General features: G+C 42.1%; 1 protein-coding gene across 1 annotated transcript in view; it reads right to left on the bottom strand.

The window, feature by feature from the left end:
* The window catches only part of csmd2 (CUB and Sushi multiple domains 2), a 1,700,996-nt gene that overhangs the window by 1,018,530 nt on the left and 657,143 nt on the right, over positions 1-25,323 (bottom strand). Inside the window, exon 4 of the mRNA XM_048558072.2 lies at positions 21,094-21,288. Within this exon, the coding sequence (XP_048414029.2) occupies positions 21,094-21,288 (195 nt within the window). The remainder of the gene's footprint in view (positions 1-21,093; positions 21,289-25,323) is intronic.

The raw sequence follows: 25,323 nt of genomic DNA, 5'->3' as shown, positions 1-25,323 counted from the left end.
AATCCCACTTTAAAAAGGGAGTTAAACAGAGAAGAACAAATTTCTTCTCACCAACTGATTGTAACTTTGCTCAACCACCAGTTACTCAGTGGAACATGGTGGCTACTGACAAATTGAGTACATATTAGTTGCCACCAGAGTAATACAAAAACAAAGTCAGTGTGTTTTTTTTTCATGGGACCTAGGCATCAATGGAAAGGCCGGAATTTGTTGCCCTTTGAAAGCATCTAAGGCTCAACTACAGCACTGTGGAGCTACAGTCACATGTAAGCCAGATCAAGTCAGGATGACAGACGCTCGGATGTTGGTGAACGAGAAGGATTTTGTGCAGCTTTGATTCCAGATTTTGAAGAAATAATTTTAATTTGTAAATTGAATTTCAATAGTTGCCATGATGGAACTTGAACTTTTGTCCCCAGGGCATGAATATGGACGAAGATTGGAAACCCAGTGGAATCAACATTATGCCTTTATCTAATCACAAAAGCAGTTGAAGACACATGCGTTGGGGGAAGAAAAAAAATCGAAAAGTTTACGCTAATAATCAAAGTTTACCTATACAGCTTTTGACCACGACCTCCAAGGGATATTCTACTGGTTTTCTCATGATATTTATTATTTTAGAATAGCATATATTCACTGTGAGGAATTCTTTAAATGTCTCAATAAAAATAAAACAAATTGAATATGGTATCCATAGTGTTGCTTTGATTGCAAACATAACAAATGTGTTGATAAAAATCTTTTTTTTCCATGAGTGGTTTTGGTCTGGAAGGCACTATAATGAAATGTGGTGGAGACAGGTTCAATTGAGATTAACCAAGAGGATGCTGGATGATTATTTTAGTAGAAATAATTAGCGAGGCTACAGGGAAAAGGCAGGAGAACAGGACAAAGTCATAATGCTCAATGGATAGCCAGGCACAAGTGATGGGCTACATTAACTCTTTTGTAGTGTGTCAGAAGATTCTGTGATTCTGTGAAATTTTGGATATTTTAAGGCTTGTATTAGCCAACGTTAAAGACCTTGCATGTTGAAAATAATAACAATTATCTCGTGATGTCACATATCATTGACTGAGGGGGATTTTGCAGCTCTGCTGGGGGCTGGAACATAGAACATAGAACAATACAGCGCAGAACAGGCCCTTCGGCCCTCGACATTCCGCCGACCTGTGAACTAATCTAAGCCCATCCCCCGACACTATCCCATCATCATCCATCTGCTTATCCAAGGACTATTTAAATGCTCCAAATGTGGCTGAATTAACTACATTGGCAGGCAGGGCATTCCACACCCTTATCACTCTCTGGGTAAACAACCTGCCTCTGACATCTGTCTTAAATCTATCACCCCTCAATTTGTAGCTCTGGCCCCTTGTCCAAGCTGACATCATCATCCTCGGAAAAAGACTCTCACTGTCTGCCCTATCTAATCCTCTGATCATCTTGTATGTCTCTATTAAATCCCCTCTTAGCCTCCTTCTCTCCAATGAGAACAGATCCAAGTCCCTCAGCCTTTCTTCATAAGGCCTTTGCTCCAGACCAGGCAACATCCTGGTAAATCTCCTCTGTACCTTTTCCAATGCTTCCACATCCTGCCTGTAATGGGGCAACCAGAACTGCACGCAATATTCCAAATGAGGCCGCACTAGCATTTTGTACAGTTGCAGCATGACATCACGGCTCCGGAACTCAATCCCTGTACCAGTAAAACCTAACACACCGTAAGCCTTCTTAACAACACTATCAACCTGGGTGACAACTTTCGGGGATCTATGTACATGGACACCAAGATCCCTCTGCACATCCACACTACCAAGAATCTTTCCATTGACCCAGTATTCTGCTTTCCTATTATTCTTCCCAAAGTGAATCACGTCACATTTATCCGCATTGAACTCCATTTGCCACCTTTCAGCCCAATTCTGCAGTTTATCCAAATCTCCCTGCAACCTGCAACATTCTTCCACACTGTCCACCACTCCATCGACTTTCGTAACATCTGCAGACTTACTAACCCATCCACTTATGCCTGTGTCCAAGTTATTTATAAAAATGCCAAACAGCAGTAGTCCGAAAACCAATCCTTGATGTTTAAATTTAATTGGGGCAGACGATAATGTTTCCCACGCAAGTCAGATTAGGAGTCTGATATGTAGCCCTTTTAGAGGCCAGAGGATATCAGTTCTATGCTGCCCTATAAAAGGGCTTTGCCTTCCCCACAACCCTACTTATTCCTGCTTCCCAGCTCCCAGAGTGGTGACCTGGCTCTGTTTTTATCTGAAGATTTAGGAATAAGTTTTGAAATAAGTTATAGGTTTAAAAATAGTATTGGGCCGGCACGGTGGCTCTGTCGTTAGCACTGCAGCCTCACAGCGCCAGGGACCCATGTTCGATTCCAGCCTTGGGCGACTGTCTGTGTGGAGTTTGCACATTCTCCTCATGTCTGCATGGGTTTCCTCCGGGTGCTCCGGGTTCCTCCCACAGTCCGAAGATGTGTAGGCTCAGTGGATCGGCCATGCTAAATTGCCCGTAGTGTTCAGGGGTGTGTGGGTTATAGGGGAATGGGTCTGGGTGGGATGCTTCAAGGGGAGGGGTGGACTTGTTGGACCAAAGGGCCTGTTTCCACACTGTAGGGAATCTAAAATAAAGAAATGAGTTCCATGTTCAGTGCCCTCTGTCCCTTAACAACCATCACAGCCTGCTGGTTTTGTCAAACTAGATACTCTCTGAATGCCCCAACAGCTTTGAAAATGGGGCTTATAACTGGACAGGGATTCTATCTCCAAGCTAATTAAAGGGGCACTTTGTGAAAATCACAAAGAGTGACTGCTCTCTGGTCAACACAGCCGTCCTTATCAGGGATGGGTTTCCAACTCGTAGCTAGTCCTGATGCTCGTTTCTCCCACAGAAATAGAAATTCTTGCCCTAAATGCTTAAAGCCTAAGTAAGCCATACCTATCAGAAGTTGAACAAAACTAATATTTACTACAGATTTCTGCAAAAAATCCCTTCCAAGTGATGTTAGTGTACTTTCCAGAATGTCATTCGTCTTCAGGTTTATACAACAGGTCTATATATTCCAATAATCATCTTCAGTCATCAAAAGCTGTCAATGTTTGAGAGATGGAAGCAAGAAAAGAACACAAAAAAGTCATTTACCCACCAATTCTGCTCCTTCGAGAGTCTTGGCACAATTATGTCAGCCATGGAGAACATCTATTGTTTTATTTCCCGAGGGACTGTCTGGACATGATCCAACTCAAATCCTCTGCTGTAACTTAACAATCAGAATCCCAATGATCTCTCTCATCTGATTTCTGTCTTCTCAATTAAAAACAAGTTTAACGTCTGGAGTCAGGCTTCTGAATACATAACCTGAAATCTGAGACTTAACCTTTTCACTTTGCTCCAAACCCATGCATGGACATGCATTTGAAGTTGTCTCAAATTTTGATGGAATTACATTTAAAATTGTGGCAGAACCAGCAATCTCCAGAGTGGGTGAATAGTTCTCTTAGATTTAGTGTCACATGCTTGTGAAATGAATTTTGGCGTATTAAAATACCGTCACAATGGACACTGCTTGTATTGACCTTAATTCAATGACAATATTTGATTATAAAAACAAAGTGCTGGGAATCCCAGTGCCTGAGTCTGGCAATATCCATAGAGAGAGAAACAGAATTAATGTTTTGAGTCCAGATGCATTTTCTTTGGTACTAATCAGACTGGACTCAAAAACAAACTTGTTTTTTTTCTGCGGATGCTGACAGACCTGGTGAACTTTTCCAGCAGTCTGTTTAATTTTTGATTTCCAGTAAACATGCTATTTTGCTTCTACCGTTACATTTGATGTGCTGAGTTGATTCCAGTTTAACCTCGACTGAAAGTAACAGCAAATAATCACATTCATGTCTTCCTTCTCTATCTTCTCTCAAGGACCCATTACAGTGACATGATCAGCAGACCATCTGGCACACGTGGTCCTGAATCCAGCATAGACCCATGGGTGTAATATATGTAAGATTGTGAAGCAAGCTTTTTTATGTCAATTTGCAGCTTTATTACAAATCTTTGTGGCCTTGAAAAACTGGCACACATTGCCCAGTAACTCATTAGATTTCTTTCACTGACTGGCAGTTATGTTCTGTCCCAACGTATTTTAATTTCCCCTGGCTATACCGTTATGATTTATTGCTAATTACTTTTAAGGAGTTAACATCAGTTTGCTTGGGACAAAATCCTCTCTGAATTTTGAGCAGTTCTCTGCCATTGCCCAGACCACCATCTGTGAGCAGAACAAGCCCAAAGAAACATGCTAATGCTTCCTGCTCCAAAATGCATTCGATTTATGTACTGACATTAAAAACCATCTGTCACTGTCCAGCCTGTTTAATTGGCCAAATTTTTATTAATCCTATCTAGTATCTATAAGTTTCCACCTGATCAATTACTAAAATATCGTAAAAACATATTGAAAGACCTCAAAAGCTACTAAATTCCATGTGAACCAAGGACTTTTGGCTAGTATCCTGGAACACAGGAGTAATTTAGTACAATAATTTTGCATTGTACAAGTTCTGACCTGGACTTCCCTACTTTATTTACCATCATGACTAATTTCTGCATTTGTTTTCCCACCCAGTGGAAAGCTATTGAGAACGAATGTCAGTTCTTCTAATTCATCAGGTGAGACAAATGGGCTTCAATATTAATCTGAAGGCCAATTGAGCACTAAAATGGATTTTTGTTTTTGTTGATTCATACATGGGATGTGGATATCACTGGCCTGAGCAGCATTTAATTTCCCATCCCTAACTGCACAGAGTGCAGTGAAGAGCCAATCATATTGCTGTGAGTCTGGAGTCACCCAAAGGCCAGACCAAGTGAGGACAGCAGCTACCTTTGCTAAAGGACCTTTGTGAATCAGATTGGCTTTTTTGACAATCGACAATGGTTTCAGAGTCACCACTTAAACTCTTAATTGCAGTATTTGTTTTTAAAAATGAGCTCCTATTCCACCATCTGCAATGGTGAAATAGGAAACTGGGGTCCCAGAGTGTCAGCTGGATCTCTGAACTAATAGTCTAGCAATAATATCACTGCACCGTTCCCCCCCCCCCCTAGATTTGAAGACTGAGTGGGTGAGAATCAGCAATCTCAAATCAATTCCTACAATTAATCATCATGTTTAGATTTTGCTGGAATTAGTGACAAGTGCAGTCAGGATCAGGGATGGATATACATTTTCCCCACTGATAGTGGTGAGAAATCTTGCTCAGTAGGTTGAAGTTTAGCTGACAAGATGAAGAGCTGAGAAGTTGTACTCAAACTGCGCATAGTTGTAATATCAGTGAACCGGTAATCCAACAGCTGAGGCAAATGCCTGGGACACAATGCTTCTTCAGCTAGTGAAACTTAAATTCAATGCATAGATCTGTAATTAAAAGATAGTTGATGGTGATCATGAAACAGTCATAAAAAATAAAATTGGTAGACAAATCTCATGTAGGGAAAAAAATCTGCCAACCTTACCCAGTCTGGCCTACATGTGACTCCAGATCCACAGAAATGTGGATATCTATCTTCATTCTTTCACTCAGAGATAGTAGGAACTGCCGATGCTGGAGAATCTGAGATAACAAGGTGGAGAGCTGGAGGAACACAGCAGGCTAGGCAGGATCAGAGGAGCAGGAAGGCTGACATCTCAAGCCTGGACCCTTCTTCAGAAAAAAACCCATTCAGTCTTCAAATCTAGGGGAGGGGATGGTGCAGTGATATTATTGCTGGACTATTAGCTCAGAGATCCAGCGACACTCTGGGGCCCCGGTTTCTTATTTCATCATTGCAGATGGTGGAAAGGGAGTTTAAGTTTTAATTTTTCTGAAGAAGGGTCCAGACCCGAAACATCAGTTTTCCTGCTCCTCTGATGCTGCTTGGCCTGCTGTGTTAATCCAGCTTCACACCGTGTTATCTCCTTCATTTCTTCATTGTCGCCTTGTCAAATTCCTTAAACTACCTTTCTCACAGCACTGCAGTTCATAAAGGCCACCACCACCTCCTCAGGGGCATTAAGAATGGGCAATGAATGCTATTCTATGCAATAACCTCTCACTTCATATCAGCTTCATTTACTTAGCTTGCTCAGGAAAATTTGCTGATTCAAATAAATCTTTGCTTTAAGCCCACCCCATGTACAAGCTGAAGGATAAAGAAATACACAGATAGCTGAAGACAGAAGTACAAATATTTTTGACGCCCTGATACTGGCTTCACTTAATCAACTACAGTGAATAGAGAAGACTGGTGGAGTGATTGTCAACATTGTGACTTGACACTGTCAGTGTGGGTAAAAATTTCTAAACTCAAATCAGCTAGGTACAGATACTGAAAGTTAAGGGTCAAGCTAAGAAAGGGGAAAAGCTATAATGCATAAGCAACTTAGCCACCGACTGAGGTAGCCTATGTGCATAGTGCAGTCATTAGAGAAGTCGTGCTTAAGTGTTGTGAATTAGTGAGGTAAGGACGTCAAGGGTCTCAAACAACTACATATCAGCCATGACCATGATCAAGTAGACTGTGGATGCCAACACCTATGTGCTACTTAAATATCATTTTTGGTGGATTGCAGCATCTCATTGATCACCACCGAGGTACTCTGCAACAGACAGGCAGCAATATTGAGGCATTGGGTCAAGATGGGAACATTGCAAGAAGTGAATATGGAAACTTCATTCAAAGAGGTAGCGCTTATTAACTGTTGTACCCTTCAAGTACAATTGATGCTGCATCGTCTTCTGATTGCCACCTTGGTTCTTGTGCAAGTGCAGTCAAATGCTTTCCTGCACAGCCTTTAGTGTTCCAAATCTAGGCCAACATCACTTCAGCAATGGGATCAGAGCCTCTATCCTCAAACCAGGTAGGTGCACCAGTCGAAGCAGCAGAAGTTCAAGAAATTATAACGTTGGCACACAGGTGTTTGACAGTTTTTTTAAAATTATGTCGCGCAAAGGGAAATAAATTAATTTGTGTGGTAGTAGTATTATGCAGGCTGAGTTCATTTGCTGTGGGCAGATAGGAAAGGAAATTGTTATGTGGGCTGCGGAGGTGGTGTCTGTGGTAACACTGGCTCAAATTAATCAACCAAACTTTTGTAACTCTGCCTTGTGGCCATTGATAACAATCAAATTTCTCTCACGTTGTTTACTCATTAGCACAAATTCCATATCTTGGCCATTATTGCATCTTGAATGTCAACTTGCCCTTTCACTTGTTTCATAATGAATGTCAATGCACATGGGGTCTCAGTGGGTAGATATGTGATGAGTGGTAAAATGACTGTTTAGTTCAAAGGGAAAGGTGTGGGAGTAAGTTTCATTGCTAGCTCTCCTGATGTAGAGTAGGAATGGATTGCAGGATATCATTTCTTATGGTTTTACTGTCATAACCAAGCTACCCTCTGCAGACATTGTGCTGATTTCCCTTTGAGAAATATAAAATGATAAGATTGAAAAGCCAGTTTCAACTCCATTGACACTGAACGCTTTTGCATGGCCCAGCTGAGTTTTGGTTGCGAGCATGCTATAAAGGTCACAGTCAAAGAACTATCCCCGAATTAATTCTATGTTGCAAGTAATAATCCACTCTTGCTCAAAGTGATGCAAGCCAGACAAAAGGAAACAGGAAATGAAAAGGATTCTCTCTCACTTTGAATGCTGGACTTCAGTCATGGTCAAAGGCATCAGAACAACAGAAACTCAACCAATCAATCTTTGAAGCTCAAGATTGTGAAATGAGCTGTCAGCAATCAATATCCTACTCGTAAACTTGACATGTCAATGGACATGTCAGTGTTGGATTGGGATGGACAAGGTCAGGAGTCACACAACAATGGGTTATAGTCCAACAGATTTATTCAAAATCTCAAGATTTCAAAGCATTGCTCCTTCATCACCTGATTAAGATGCAATGTCTGAAAGCTTATGATTTCAAATAAATCTGTTGGACTATAACTTGCTGTTGTGTGCCAGTCAACTCAACTGCAACGATGACAACATTCTACACTTTACAAACAATTCAGAAACTGATCATAAAATTGTTGATATTTTACCTTTTGGGCTCACTTCTCATTTTTAATCTGTGTACGTGAGTGTTACGTTAGTATTTCCAGCATTTCCCACATGTAGCTTTTATTCCATAATTTAAGAAAGCCCTGTTAATGTTCTTGTGGGTCTAGTGGGCAGGGCTAGGGGTTTGGGGGGAAGCATCCAGATAACAAAGTGCGGAGCTGGATGAAAACAGCAGGCCAAGCAGCATCTCAGGGGCACAAAAGCTGACGTTACGGGCCTAGAGCCTTTTGGCCCACTGTGTTCATCCAGCTCCTCACTTTGTTATCTCAGATCCTCCAACATCTTCAGTTCCCATTATCTCTGATCCAGAAGGGAAGGGGTTGGTTTTCGAACAACCTCGTTGTGATCAGCTAAGAAGGTGAGTGAAACAAGAAGGGATATCAGTCCATCAATCTTCACACAGATGTTAATAATTTGGGGTATCCATATTGGGGAACCTCATCTCTGGTCTGGGGTAACATTACTAAGTAAAACATGATGATATTATGTTACCTTAGACAGCGAAACAAACATCTTTCCCTGTGATGAATATCCTTTCTTTATAACTTCATTTGAAGATCCTTTTCTCCTCCACCACCCTAAACTCGTTCCTATTCTTTTGATCCTTCATATGATGCAAGTATTAATGGTGAGGCCAGCATTTGTTGCCCATTTTCAACTGGTCACAAATACACCCAGAGCCTTTCAGACATTTTTTTCCAACCGTAACCTTGTGACAGGGAAAGGAACAAGTATTTCATCACACTTGCAACTTGTGCCTAGTACCTAACTGACAGGCTTTAAGGAGTAAGGTGATGAATTACCTACTGCAGAACACCCAGCTTCCAACCTGCTCTTTATATTACTGATCTAGTTATGTCCCTAGTCAACGATAAGCTCCTGGATTTTGATTTAGAATATTCAACAATGATAAACTTCCATCCTTATCTGATCTGGCTTGCGTCTGACCCACAGCAATATGGTTGACTTTTAACCCCCCCCCCCCCAACTGGGCAATTAGGGATGGGCAATAAATGTTGGCCTAACCAGCAACACCCACATCCCATGAATGTATAAAAAGTACTATCTGACAAGTGAGATGGTGAGATTCTCCCTGTTGAAGGTAGTTATTGCTTGACACTCTTGGAGTGCAAATGTTACTTGCTACTTCCGCTTCCCAACCTGAATCAGGGAACTATGTATAGGACTGAACACTGATCAACCATCAAAATTGTTTCTATGCTGTATATCTCTATGACTATGACCTTCCCATTTCTGATCTTAGGATGAAGGTCATTGTTACAGCAGAATAAGATGATTGGGCTTAGCAATAATATCTTAGGGTGCAAATTTGGTCCCCATGGCTGTTCCGTGGTCTGGATGAAGAGCTGGTTGTTAATAGTGAAGACGTTATGGTCGAAGATGAAGTGGATCAGATGTAGGATGGTGTCTAGAAATTGGCAGCTGTTGGTACTGAGTGCTGAGGCTGTTGCAATGATTCTGTCATCATGGGTATGCTGGTATAGAGTGCCGAAGCATTCATTGTGTTAAGTAACGCACCTGGTTCGACTGGTCCGAGAGTGCTGAGTTTCTGTAAGAAATCTGTTGTGTCACAGAATCACTGAACAGAAACTGATAGCTAAGTTCTGTACCCATGAAGATGGCCTCAATTGTGATCTTGGGTTCATGTCACGTTACATGTAACCCCACTATACTGTTCTTTATCTGTAAAATCATCTTGACAGCATCGCCTTGATTAATTGTTATGATATCTCTACCTTAATTAGTTTATACAGTTTTGACATCTCTACCATAATTAGTTTATACAGTTTTGAATTACTTTAGTCAGACTCTCAGCATGTGACTCCTCTACCTATCGTGGTATTCTAGCTATTTGGTTTGTCTCCAGCAGCACATTATTTTTATTTTTTGGTAATTATCTCTGCCTCACTCAATCAAATTATAGATTATCCCTTCACTGGTTGTTCAGTTGTTGACACTTTACTGACTGTCTAACACTCTTGGTCACCTGCAGAGACCTCTTATCTGATGCTCCACTCACACCACTTGTATGATCTTTTGAAGTCTCTGCCTATAAACTCTGTGTTCTGTGTGCTTCTTTCTCACTGCACCTGATGAAGGAGTTGTGCTTCAAAAGCTTGTGATTTCAAACAAACCTGTTGGGTTATAAGAGATAGTAGGAACTGCAAATGCTGGAGAATCTGAGATAATAAGGTGTCGAGCTGGATGAACACAGCAAGCCAAGCAGCATCAGAGGAGCAGGAAAGCTGACGTTTCGGGCCCAGACCCTTTTTCAGAAATGGTGTCGTCTTCATTTCTGAAGAAGGGTCTAGGCCCGAAACGTCAGCCTTCCTGCTCCTCTGATGCTGCTTGGCCTGCTGTGTTCATCCAGCTCTACACCTTGGTAGCTCTGTTGGACTATAAACCTGGTGTTGCGTGATTTCTGACTTTCTCTGCCAAAGTCCAACACCGGCACCTCCACGTCATGGCTACCATTGACATCACAAACTGCTAGCTCAAAGCGGAGAGGATCCCCAAGAAGTTTGTATATATCACCACAGACATCACGTTTCTGCAGAAATGCAAAAATGCTGAGAAGATCCCTAAAGCACTGTAGACCACTAACCCACTCAAGTCGACCAACAATATAGACTACACTAGGAGACTCTGCTGCCACACCTCTTGCACACTCCTCAATCATCTCATACTCCAACTCTGCAGCAGATGCTGCAACCTTGAAATCAAGATCGAATCCATATTCTCAGCTTGGCCTCAAGACACCGCAGAACAATTGAGACATGGCCAAACTAGTGAGGCAACAGAACTACATCACCTACAGGCACACCAAAAACAAGAAACTAGAGAAACTAGGCATCACCACCAGCAGTAAGCAAGCCTCCCCTGGTACCACAGTTGAAAAATGTGCTACCACAGGGAAATCCATCAACTTATCTGACCATAACCTCCACCTGGACAAAATCTAAGTTCTCAATCAAGAGCTCAATTTCTGCTCCACTACCAGAATGGACCCCTTTGGTCTTGCAGCAGACACAGAGGAATTATGTAGAATTCCCTGCCCAGCGAAGCAGTTGAGTGTTGAGCAAAGATATACTTTCGAACAGTACAGGAACTTGGTGAGCAGGTGGATAAGTGGAACTGAGACCATGAAAACATCAGCCATGATCTTAGTGAATGGCAGAACAGGCTGCATTGGCCAAATGGTCTACTTTTGCTCCTATTTCTTGTGTAACTATGACTTTGTTGTTAATGGCAGTCATTGCCATCTCACCTTTTGAATTAATCCTTCATTTCACATTTGGAGCAAAGAAGTACTCAGATATGGAGATGAATAGCCCTGGGGGAGTCTAGCTGTGTTTCTTTTTTTTTCTTTATTTATTCATTCAATTTATGACGGCATTGTTGGTTAGGCAGCATTTATTGCTCATCCCTAATTGCCCAAATAGCAGTCAAAGTCAACCATATCACTGTGGGTCTGGAATCACATGTAGGCAAGTCCAGGTAAGGATGGCAGTTCCTTTCCCTAAAGGGCATTAGTGAACCAGATGGATTTTTCCAACAACTGGCAATGGATCATGGTCATCATTAGACCCTTAATTCCAGATATTTGTTGAATTCAAATTCTGCTGTGGCAGGATTCAAACCCAAATGCCCAGAATGTCACCTGGGCCTCTGGACTAACAGTCTAGTGATCAGCCTTGAACATTGCAATGCTTCACAGGCCACAACGTACCCATTATCCTGGAGATCTTTGCTGCTGTGTACTGAAGACACAGGATTTTCTGATCATGTGCATCAATTTGTAAAAACTGAGTATTGGTAAATATTTTTGAATAGTTTAATAATGCCTGGCGGCCCCTCTAAGTCTCATAGGAAGCTCCTCATACAGGACAGGAACTGAAGTTGTACCGTCAATCTGTTAAGGTTCTCTGGTGTCCGCTCGCAATCTGGCTGAGGTCTTGCAGACATAATGACTAGGATTCAGACTGAGGGTTGTTAAAGACTGGTTCTCCAATCACCGATACAGCTGCACTGGAGTCAATGTCCATTACAACCAGGTGACCATTTAACCAGACATTTATTTTGACTCGTTTTTATTCGGATATTGCTGAGAAATATAATAGTTCCCAGCCAGATGTTGGTGTGTTTTTCAGGGTGTGCTCACTCCTGGATACCGGCTTCTTGCTCAATTTAGGTCCACTGGGACTCTTTTGCTGAATTGAGTCTCTATACTGGCAGCAACTGCATTGGTTTGGCAGCCCGAATCCTGAAGAATAAGTGAACCGTCTGGCCAAGGCCCTCCTGAGGTATTCTTGTGGACTGACCTAGAGCCTCTCTGTTCAGGACATGTCCTAAGTGAGGCTATACAGTTGCCTTTACTCAAGTGGTGCTCCCTAAGCTGAGTTAGACTGGCGAGAATGTTCACTTCCATCGCTCTACCCGTAACTCTTCTGCTCCACTTGCTTCAGTTTCTAATGACAAAGCCAGTTGCAGTTCCTGTGTGAAATCGAGTTGGACCTCAGCTAGTAGATGCTTTTGCATGGTTACATCATTAATCCCACATACCAAACTGTCTCTCAGCATCTCATTAAGGGTTAAAACAAAGTCAAAATCCTCTGCCAGTCATAGAGGCACAGTGATATACAGCATGGAAACAGACCCTTTGATTCAACTCATCCATGCCGACCAGGTATTCTAAATAAATCTCGTCCCATTTGCCAGCATTTGGCTCATAACCCTGTACACATTTCCTATTCATATATCCATCCAGATGCCTTTTAAATGTTGTAATTGTACCAGCCTCCACCCCCTCCTCTAGCAGCTCACTCCATATATGGGCCATTGTCTTCCTGAAAAAATTTGCCTCTTAGGTCCCTTTTCAATCTTGGGCCCTCTCACATTAAATCTATACCATCTAGTTTTGAACTCTACTTCCATAAGTCTGCCCAAAGAATCACAGCTCTTCTGAGAGCACAAATTAGATCTTTGCCTGTGGAATCTATGAGTTAGGTTTTGCCTCCAGTTAGAACCCAATTACATGCAGCCATTCAAAGCAGATTAACTAATGCCGATTACTAAAGTGATCTGTTGTAAAACCTGACCGATGTTGCTAATTTCAAGACTATACTATCTGAAAGCTTAGTGTCAGCAGCTCATAACAGACACAGTGCCTGCTAATTCGAGACTTTACTTCCAATAAAGAATCATCCAAAAAGGTGTGCCATCTGCATCTCTCCTATCTTTTGGAAGAAAGCCTGGTAAGCACTTTATTAAGGTGAAGCCAGTTGCAATCCAACAATCTGGTTTCCAGCACACGACACTGTATGAATAAACGCAAGTTTCACAACAGGTTTTCTGTTCATTTTTGTTTTGAATATATCCGACATTTAAATTTAACTCTAAGTAGCCCCAGGTCAGGAGCCAACCTTCATGCTAGGAAATTTTTGGGCCTGATGGACACCAACCTCAGCAATAAATCTCGTTCACAATACTAGCCTTCAACTCAACGTGTACTTTACAGAATGCTGCAGTCAAGAACTTGGCTTTCGACCATTTTGTGTTAGGCTTACAACGCTACATTCTTCCCCTCATGTTAAGAGCAATGGCAATGCATTGTTTAGCCTGCTCCGATGCACTCTAAGAAAAATCTTCTTCTAGATGGATTTAAAGTGTCTACCACAACTTGATGCAACACACCTCAGCTGACTTAAACACTGCTCCTTTGTGAGATTAACAAATATGTAAAATAATGCAATTCCTGAAGAACTAAAAGCTGCAACTAGTACTTTGATCTGAAATACAATTGCCAATGTAAAATGTATAAAGACTTGTTTTGAATAGGAAAAGAGAGAGACAGATGGCAGACGCAAGATCTTAAATTGAAAAGATGGCTTAAAAGCACAGAGAAAAAACACTTAGTTCACTTAGAGATAGATAGCACTGCAGGAAATGTGTAAATTTGAGGGGAAAACAATGAATCCCAAGCTTCAGAACCTGTACAGAGTATGTGAAATGTAGAATAGGCTCAACAATACAGTACTTTATAAGAAAAAGGATTTCAAAAACGGTTGAATGAAACTTTAGATGGTAATGGTTCTAGGATGTTATATAGTTATTTTAAAATCAAATATGCCGTAGGATACGATAGTTCCTGGGCTGGTGGAGCAAGGGAAGTATCCATCATGAAACATGAATGCTCAGTTTACAAAAGCTTGTAACGTTGAAATACATGCCACAGTGTAGTAATCCTGCATAGGGCAAAGAGAATTAGCACGGAATATACACCCCCTCCTTGCAACATTTGCTGCGGTGTGTGAAGCTTAAACATGCAGTGTGCATGTCAGTGAATGGGTGAATGTTAGTGAGTCAGTCAGTGAATGGGTGCATAGTTAAGGTAGGCAAGGTGGCAGGTGGGAACAAGTTGGTTTGGAAGAGGTCATTGGGCTGGGGGAGGGTAATCATATGATTGAAAATTAGCATAATTGGGAAGAGATGTTGCGAAATATTGGTAGCTCAGGTAAATTGGTTGGCTGTTGGTTTGTTCGTTGAGCTTGGCAAATGAATTGCAAACGTTTCGTCTCCAGTCGAGAAGACATCATTAGTGCATAGGTGGGTGATTCCTCTGGTGCTCGCCTTTATATAGGTTGCCTAAGAGTAGTTAATGTTCTCGGTTTTGATTGGTAGATATTTTAGTAACCTAAATCAAGTTTGTGTTATGGTTTGTCAAGTCGCCATTTGATTGGCTGTTTGGAGGTTGTTTGAATCGTTTCTGCGTGCCTTGGGTTCATGGCGTTTGGTCTCTTCCGCGGTTCCCCCGAGTTCATTGTTCCCTTGTCCGTAACGGTTGGTGGGCTGGATCAATTTCGACGTGCTTGTTTATTGCTTCTTCAGATGAGTACCATGCCTCGATAAATTCCCGTTCTTGTTTGGTATTTCCTTGTGCCAGTACCTTCACGTTGTTCCAGTCGAACTGGTGTCCCTCTTGGTCCTCATGGACGGATACCAGTGACATTGGGTCGTGCTTTCAGGCACTACTAAAATATCTACCAATCAAAATCGAGAACATTAACTACTAAAATATCTACTAATCAAAATCGAGAACATTAACTACTCTTAGGCAAGCTTTATAAAGGCGAGCACCAGAGGAATCTCCCACCTACGCACTGATGATGTCTTCTCGACTGGAGACAAAATGTTTGCAATTCATTTGCCATAATTGGGAAGGCCGATGGAGAAGTACAGTCATTTTGAGTAGGGGATTAGCTGGGCAATCACTCAGGTGGTGTAGGATAATCAGCTCAAGGTGGGGCACTGTCTCAGTGTTAGTAATTGGGGTGTAGTGATAGAAGAATTTTTCTGGATAACTATCCACACATGCACATAGGAATTTCCTGTAGTCTCTGGCTATAGTTCAGTCGGCAACTTCCATGGAAGATCAAGAAAGCAGAGTAATTGCCAGTTTGTCAGTTTTGCTATTGTCAGAAACAAATTTCCTGGGAAATTCCCACAGAAGTTAATATATCAGGCCTTCCACAGCATCACAAAGTGCACCTTCAGTTGTATGACTTGTGTCCGATGATCCAAAGACCAGATTTGAGTGATCGTCTTAAATCCAGAATCAAACAGTGACTACAGGAGCTCCAGCTCTACACTTCCTATAGAAATCTTCCAAGAAAGTAGTTCCCAAACTTCACCCACACACAAAATCCATTAACAATTACAGAATTCTTTCAAGATAGATTTCCATATATATTGTAATAACCAAGACCATTCCATTTGCCTTCCTATACTTACTATACCTGCTTACTACCTGTGTATGATTCATGTACCAGGATCCCAAATCCCTCTGCACCACCAAGTCCTGTAATCTTTCTCCATGTAAAGAGTACTATCCTCTATTCTCCTTGTCAAAATAGTCAAGTTCATACTTATCTACAACAGACTCCATTCACAAACTTTGTGGTACTCTTATTTTACTCAGCTTTATCTTTTCTCAGATTTTCTAACTGCTCTTGCTAACATATTTTCCAAACTACACTGCTATAATCCACAAATTTAGCTACCGTATTAATCAATAAACAATAGACAATAGGTGCTGGAGTAGGCCATTTGGCTCTTCAAGCCAGCACCACCATTCATTATGATCATGGCTGATCATCCACAATCAGTATCCTGTTCCTGCCTTATTCCCATAACCCTTGATTCCACTATCTTTAAGAGCTCTATCCATCTTTTTCTTGAAAGTATCCAGAGACTTGGCCTCCACTGCCTTCTGGGGCAGAGCATTCCATATATCCACCATTCTCTGGGTGAAGAAGTTTTTCCTTAACTCTGTTCTAAATGGCCTACCCCTTATTTTTAACTGTGTCCTCTGGTTCTGGACTCACACATCAGTGGAAACATGCTTCTTGCCTCCAGAGTATCCAATCCCTTAATAATCTTATACGCCTCAATCAGATCCCCGCTCATCCTTCTAAACTCAAGTGTATACAAGCCCAGTCCCTCTAATCTTTCAACATATGATAGTCCCGCCATTCCGGAAATTGACCTCATGAACCTACGCTGCACTCCCTCAATAGCAAGAATGTCCTTCCTCAAATTTGGAGACCCAAACTGCACACAATACTCCAGGTGTGGTCTCACCAGGGCCCTGTACAGCTGCAGAAGGACCTCTTTGCTCCTATACTCAATTCCTCTTGTTATGAAGGCCAGCATGCTATTAGCTTTCTTCACTGCCTGCTGTACCTGCATGCTTGCTTTCATTGACTGCCCCATTGATTTAAATTTTAAATATTTGAGGATCCTTCAGGTATTTCACTCCTTACTCTTCTTCATGCCAGCTAACCGATTCTTTCCCAGTGACAAATAATCCCCAAATCATGCATTCTTGTCCTGTGCATCAATCTTTTATGTGGTACGTCACTGAACGCCTTTTGGAAATCTAAGTACATTATATATACTGGTCCTCCTCTGGTCATTGCAAATGTTACTTCAAAGGACTGCCTGTGTGGATAATTATCGAGGTAATATTAAACCGAAAATTTTTTCTATTACTGCACCCCAATTGAAACAATACCCCACCTTTAGCAGACTATCCCACACCACCTAAATTTCTCTTTTGCAAAGCAACATTGGTCTGCTTATATTGTGATTCTCTAAGTATCCAGCGGTAGCCTCCTTAATGGATTCTCTAGCTCCCTATATCAAATGTTAGGCTAAGTAGCCTATAGTTTTCTGATTTCTACATCTTTTCCTGAATAAAGGCATCACATTTGTGATTTCCTAATCTGTTGGGATGTTTTCGGAATCCAATGAATTTTGGAAGTTTTTTAAACAATGCCTCTGCTATCTGTGCTGACATTTCTTTCAAGACTGAAACATGCAGGTTAATAGGTCCTGGGGACTCGTCCACCTTCAGATTCAATTGTTTTCCTAGCAGCTTGACGTTAGTGATGCTGATTACTTTATATTCTTCCATTCCTCTCGACTCTCGAATTTCAATTACCTTTGAGAAGTTTTCTCAGTTTTCTCTGATGATGATGGGGAGAAAATCCCTGGATAAAGCTTCTGTGATTTCTTTCATTTTTCATGGCCAATTTCCAGGTTCATTCTCTGGAGAACCAACTCCTACTTTAATTGGGCTTTTCCTATTCAAATATTTGTAGCAGTTTTAAAACATTTCACTTTAACATTCTTAAGTAAAAACATGTTCCTCACATTCAGTGGACCTTACCAGATTTGGTTTGTGTATTAAAACAGCTGGATAACCATGTTTTTATTCTCTTGTAGGGCGTGGGCTTCACAAGATGAACCAGTATTTATTTCCCATCACCAGCTGCCCTTAAGAAGGTGGTGGTGGGCTGTCTTCTTGAACCAATGCAGTCCACATGCTCTTAGTAAACACACAATGCTGTTTGGGAGAGAGTTCCAGGATTTTGACCCAGTGGCATTGAAGGAACGGCAATATATTTCCATGTGCGGATGATGAGTGGTTTGGAGGGGAGCTTACAGATGGTGTTGTCCCCTTGTAACTGCTGACTTTGCCCAAATGAATGGAAGTGGTCATGGGCTCGGAGGGTGCTACCTAAGGATCTTTGGTGAATTTCTGCACTGCATCTCATACATATTAATCTATTAAAGTTTTCTCCTCATTAGTTACTTATTTTACATTTCCCTTGTGAATCTCCGTTTTACAATTGCCAATAAATTATTTATAAGCAAATGTTTTGATGATGGAAAAGATGAACAGGATAATATTACAAGAATTGATGCTAAACTTACAGGTCTACATTCCTGGCATTATTCAATTTAGGCTTTCTCCCTGGAAGTAAGGCATTCTATTTTGCCGTAATACAGGTGTAGTATATTCATCTTAGTTGCAGGGTTAAGTTATTCATTATGTCATTTCATTGTGTTGAGATAAGTTCTGCAACTTATGATCCTGGATATAACTGACAAATCTGTATTATAATCTGATTAGGGACCAGGCATTTTTGCATTCAAAGGAGTCAAATTCCCAGTTATTAATTAAATGAGGAATTAAAAAGTCCAGAGTTTTATGGTTTTGAACAAACAAACATAGTTCAAACATTAAATCCTGAATTAGTATGAGGTAAATATGGGTTAACAGACAAACTGTGATTGAACACCACACAGAATACATCAAGTTGCAGATGGTCTCAAGATAGATCCCTCAGATTTCTCAGCAACCCAGCCAAATGTTCTTGATCTTCTTTTCTAACTGAGTTGACCTGATACTGACACTATGTCCAACTGTTCCGGCACAGTTAAATTCCAGCATTTAAATATTGTTAGGATGTTTCAGCCATGCTGCTGCAAACAACTGCTCACCTTCCTGCAATTTATGCATCCCTTTGGGTCTCACAATGATACACTCCAACATTGAATCAAAAGCCCAATTTAACAGGTCTAACTGTCCTGAGCAGAATCCTTCAGACTCTGGGTTGTTCTATACTCCAACTGCAGGAAAACCACTAATAATAATGTTTCAGCAACAGGGAGTCACATTCTGAGTCTTTGTCACTGATGAAACCGAGTCATCCCTGAACTGTTGTTCAGCCACTGTTAAACTGATCAACTTGTGACCTATTAACACAGACCAAGAGCACAGTGCCTTTATTACCAGGCAAAATCAAATGTGGCCACTATTGGAACACTTGGATTTTAAGACAGTTGCATCAGTTTATCAGCTCACAATGCACAAATAGACACAAAAATCGGATCAATCACAAGCTATTGGTGCCCTTAAATTAAATGGTAGCAGGCCAATCTTGTACAATTAAATGTTTGGTTTCAGAAGGGAAAAGTATGAGACAATGCAATTGACTTCATCACAATATTATTGATGGCACAGTCTTGCTGCCAAGAATGAAAACAAAATCTATTATCTAGTGAAGTTCTACAGGGTTCCAACTGTGTTGGGACCATAGCTATTCATGCTATACATTAACAATCTGGATAAAGGAAATGAGACTATTGGCATTTGGTTTGCAGATTATATAAATATCTGTGGAAGGACAGGTAATGTTGAGGAGGCAGGGAGGCTGCAGAAGGACTTGGACAGGCCAGGAGAGGGGGCAAAGAAGTGTTATATGGAATACAATGTGGCAAAGTGTGAGGTATGAAGAATTGGGGCAGTGAGATAACAAGGTGTCAAGCTGGATGAACACAACAGACCAAACAGCATCAGAGGAGCAGGAAAGCTGACATTCCGGGTCTGGACCCTTCATCAAACCTTCTTCATTTTCTGAAGAAGGGTCCAGACCCGAAATGTCAGCTTTCCTGCTGCTCTGATGCTGCTTGTCATGCTGTGTTCATCTAGCATTATACCTTGTTATCTCAGATTCTCCAGCAACGGCAGTTCCTACTATCTCAGGATTGAGGCATTGATGATTTTCTAAATGGGGAATGGCTTTGGAAATCTGAAGCAACAAGAGGCTTAGGAACCCAAGTTTTGGTTTCTCTTAAGATTAACATACAAGCTCAGTTGGCAGTTAGGAAGGCAAATGCTATGTTAGGATTCATTTTGAAGGGGCTCGAATATAAGAAAAAGGATACAATGCTGAGGCTGTATATGATTCTCGTTAGATCACATTTGGAATATGATAAACCGTTCCGGACTCCATGTCTAAGGCAGGACACGTTGGTGTTTGACAGGATCTAGAGGAGGTTTACAAGAATAATCTTGGCTGTGAAGGACCTTCATATGAGGAGCATTTGAGGATTCTGGGTCTGTACTCTTGGATTTAGAAGGATATGGGGAATCTCACTGAAACTTACAGAATACTGAAAGGCCCATATAAATGGATGTGCAGAATATGTTTCCTGATGTAGAAGAAACTAGGGTCCAATGGCACAGCCTCAGACTGAAGGGGTGACCTTTTCAAACTATGAGGAGAAGGAATCTCTTCTGCCAGAGGGCAGGGACCCTGTGGAACTTATTGCATGCAGAAGACATTGAAGGTCAAATCATTCATTGTATTTAAGACAGAAATGGATAGGTTCTTGATTAGTCAGGGGGTGAAGAGTTAGAGGGAGAAGGCAGGAGAATGGGGTTGAGAAACATACCGGCCATGATTGATTGGTGGAACAGGTCCAATGGGCTGAGTCTAAAGTGTTTATGCTGCAGATTTGCTGCACGGCAAGTAGTGACGTGTTGTATCCAATGAGAATGATTCCAGGATAAGAACCAGTTCATAAGTTCTCAATAGCGTTTTTCCAACACTTAGTTCATTGAAATTCATACGAGTTTAAACAAGAAAAGCAAACACAATAGACATGGGTAACTCTGAAAATGTTGCTATGATACACATTCATAGCAGTCCAGACATCTACAAAGACTTGTAAGATGAGAACTACACCAAGGGTTTAAGCACATCTCTAATTCATCAGTTCAAGATTCCATTGAGGTCGGTTTTACCTCTGCAAAAGGGAACTGGAAAATCCCATGATGCACTGTTCTCCGAACTGGCAAGACAAGTCAGTACTGCATGTCCTTCAAGGAAGTGACCAACATTACAGCTAAATCGGATTTTGTCCCCTATGTTGAAAGTGGATCCCTGCTGCAGTCCATTCTGTAATTTTCCAGGATTTCCACAAGTATGACTTGGTAATACTGAAACAGATAGAGAAAAAAAACATATATGTGACTAAATAAGCTGTTAATCATCCTCAGCAATGATCACATTTCTCTTCCAAATCATGCAACCAGATTTCCAATTGGAATTAATGATGTTTCATTTCTACAACATGCAAATAATTATTACTTTGTGTAAAATATCATTTTCATGGATTTTACATTAATGGTGCACCATTCATCCATTTAATCATGGTTTCCAAACCTCAGCTGCTTTGTGTAACTTTATCAAACGTTATTATTGTTAATCTGAAACTACATCTGCACAATAATACCATTGGAAACCTTTCATTAACTTGATTTAAACAAAACCATATAGTCAGGGCCGAGAGTTTCTGTTGGCTTCTGTTATTTTTTAAACAGTGCTATTTGCCTGAAATCAGTCATATTAATTCAAAAATCAGGGAACTTTCAGGATTTAAAGTTATTCAAAGCATTTATTTGCTTAAGTCTTATTACAACCAACAGAGAAGCTGGGCCCAGCTTCCCGCTTTTTAAACCCCTCAGTCAACCGTAACATTTTGTTTTCTCTTTGTAGCATGCAACTATCATACTATATTGAAAACGTAATTAACTAATTCAAATTGAAGTTATTATTCACAAGTTCTCTTGAATGCAAGGAAGAGGAAGCGTATTATCTAGTATATTCAAGGAAATAATAAAAATGCAATATGGATCACACACAAGCACAGGTATTATAACCTTTTGGTCCCAAATATTACAGGTGAATATCAAGGTGATACTAATGCTGGTCACAGATTTCCAACAGAAACCTAACTGGGTACTTTGTTTTTAAACTAATGAGATTGTTTACCAAAAGATAGGCATTCAATGTTGCACTTGATTCAACAGGAAAATAAAAGAGAAATGAAGATAAACAGGGGGAGAAAAACGACTATTCCTTATAAGTGATTCTACAAAGTAAAAATGATCCAAGCATAATACCTCTTACAAACATTGTTCCAATTCCAAAAACATTCAGTACTACATTGTGTGCAGGACCCAGCCCAGTTTATTTTCAAGAGAAAGAGGGAGATTTTTCTGCTTATTATACTTTGATAGACTTGAAAAAGTAAAATTTTAAGTGATCTGCTAGATTTTTAGGTAATTCTCCTTAATTATTATAGTGGTCCTATATAACCTTCGTCCAATGCTAAACGATCCCTGATACGCCGGTTCTTTTCATAAACTTCAAAATCTAGATTTCACTGCTTTTCCACTGACTATTTTCCTGTCTCTGTGGCACAATAGGTGAGGGTGTTTGGCTGTTACCTGTAAGGTTGGTGGTTCAAAAACCGCCAGAGATGAAAGCCTACCTCACTTGTGTGGCACGGTGGCTCAGTGATTAGCACTATTACCTCATAGTGCCAGAATCCCAGGTTTGATTCCACCCACGAGTGACTGTCCACATGGATTTTGCACATTCTCCCTGCATCTGTGTGGATTTCCGCCCTCAGCCCAAAGATGTGCAGGCTAGTAGACTGGATGGATTAGAAGGGTGGGTGATATCCTCGAAGGGTTGTTGAGGACTCGTTGGGCCAAAGGGCCTGTTTCCACACTGTTGGAATTCTGTATCCTTAACATTTCAGTCTGAGACAAGTAATTACTTCATATGCTAAAATAATTTCATGACTTGAAATTGTTTGTCTGAGTAGTGCTACTTTATAGCATATCTTATTCACTTCCTAAAGGTTAAACAGTGCTTCTCTTTCAAATACCTTTCCAACACGTATTACCTAAATCTCAGATATAACAGGAACTGCAGATGCTGGAGAATCCGAGATAACAAGGTATAGAGCTGAATGAACACAGCAGGCCAAGCAGGATCATAGGAGCAGGAAAGCTGACCCTCGACACTTCATCAGAAATGGTGGAGGGGAAAGGGATTCTGAAATAAGTAGGGAGAGAGGGGGAGGCGGATTGAAGATGGATAGAGGAGGAGATAGGTGGAGAGGAGGCAGACAAGTCAAAGAGGGGGGAATGGAGTCAGTAAAGGTGAGTGTAGGTGAGGAGGTAGGCAGGAGATAGGTCAGTCCAGGGAGGATGGACAGGGCAAGGGGGCAGGATGTGGTTAGTAGGTAGAAAATGGTGGTGCAGCTTGAGGCGGGAGGAGGGGATAAGTGAGAGGAAGAACAGGTTAGGGAGGCGGGGGGAGCTAGGCTGGTTTTGGGATGCAGTAGGGGGAGGGGAGATTTTGAAGCAGTTTTTCTGCCGCCTCCACCTCTACGCTTACTTCTTCAACCATGAGCCTAACCCTTCCTCCACTGACCCCTTCTCCCACCTCCAACACAAGCCCTCTTCCTGAACACCACCCCAAGGCCTCCTACCCTCCCTCGACCACTTCATCTCCAACTGCCATCGAGACATCAATCGCCTCAACCTTTCCACCCCTCTCACCCACTCCAACTTCTAACCTGCAGAATGTGCAGCCCTCCGCTCCCTCTGCACCAATCCCCACCTGACCATAAAACACGCCGACAAGGGATACACAGTTGTAGTATGGCACACTGACCTCGACATCGCCGAGGCCAGGCGCAAACTCTCCAACACCTCCTCCTACCGCCCCCTGGATTATAACCCCACCCCCGAGCACCAAACCATCACCTCCCAAACCATCCAAAACCTCATCACCTCAGGTGATCTCCCACCCACAGCATCCAACCTCATTTTTCCCCAGTCCTGCACCGCCCACTTCTGTCTCCTTCCCAAAATCCACAAACCTGCCTGACCTGGTCGACCCATTGTCTCCGCCTACTCCTGCCGCACCAAACTTATTTCCACCTATCTCGACTCCATTTTGTCCCCCTTGGTCCAGAAACTCCCTACTACGTCCATGACATGACACTACTCACACCTTCCACCTCCTCCAGAACTTCCAATTCCCCGGTCCCGAACACCTCATTTTTACTATGGACATCCAGTCCCTAAACACCTGCATTTCCCATGCAGATGGCCTAAAGGCCCTCCGCTTCTTCTTGTCCCACAGACCCCACCAGTCCCCCTCCACCGATACCCTCATCTGCTACGCCAAACTCGTCCTCACTCTCAACAAGTTCTCTTTCAATTCCTCAATTCCTACAAACAAAGTGGGTGGCCATGGGTACCCACATGGGCCCAAGCTATGCCTGCCTCTTTGTAGGATACATGGAACAATCCCTCTTCTGCACCTTCACTGGCCCTAAACCCCATCTCTTCCTCCATTATTTTGATGTCTGTATCGGCGTCACCTCGTGCTCCCACGAGAAGCTCGAACAGTTCATTCACTTCACCAACACCTTCCACCCCAGCCTTAAGTTCACCTGGACCACATCTCAAACACCTCCCTCACCTTCCTGGACCTCTCTGTCTCTATCTCGGGCAGCCACATAGAAACTGATATCCATTTCAAGCCCACAGACTCCGACAGCTACCTAGAATACACCTCCTCCCACCCACCTTTCTGCAAAAAGGACATCCCCTATTCCCAATTCCTTTGCCTCTGCTGCATCTGCTCCCAGGATGAGGCATTCCACTCCGGGACATCTCAGATGTCCTCGTTCTTCAAGGACCGCAACATTCCCCACACCCCACACCCCCCTGCAGTGCTCAAGAATGCCCTTGACCATGTCTCCTGCATTTCCCGTAACTCATCCCTCACACCCCACCCCCGCAATAACAACCAAAAAAGAATGCCCCTTGTCCTCATGTACCACCCCACCAAGCTCCAGATCCAACGCATCATCCTCCGACACTTCCGCCATCTGCAATCCGACCCCACCACCAAACACATTTTTCCCCTCTCCACCCTTGTCTGCTTTCTGGAGAGACCACTCTCTCTGTGACTCCCTTGTCCGTTCCACACTCCCCTCCAGTCCCACCACACCCGGCACTTTTCGCTGCAACCACAGGAACTGCTACACCTGCCCCTACACCTCCTCCCTCACCCCCATCCCAGGCTCCAAGAAGGCTTTCCACATCAAACAGATGTTCACCTGCACATCTGCTAATGTGGTATACTGCATGCACTGTACCCCG

The sequence above is a fragment of the Stegostoma tigrinum genome, chromosome 24 (genome assembly GCF_030684315.1).
Source record: "Stegostoma tigrinum isolate sSteTig4 chromosome 24, sSteTig4.hap1, whole genome shotgun sequence".
In the NCBI taxonomy this organism is placed as follows: domain Eukaryota; kingdom Metazoa; phylum Chordata; class Chondrichthyes; order Orectolobiformes; family Stegostomatidae; genus Stegostoma; species Stegostoma tigrinum.
This window is presented reverse-complemented; position numbering and strand designations above follow the sequence as displayed.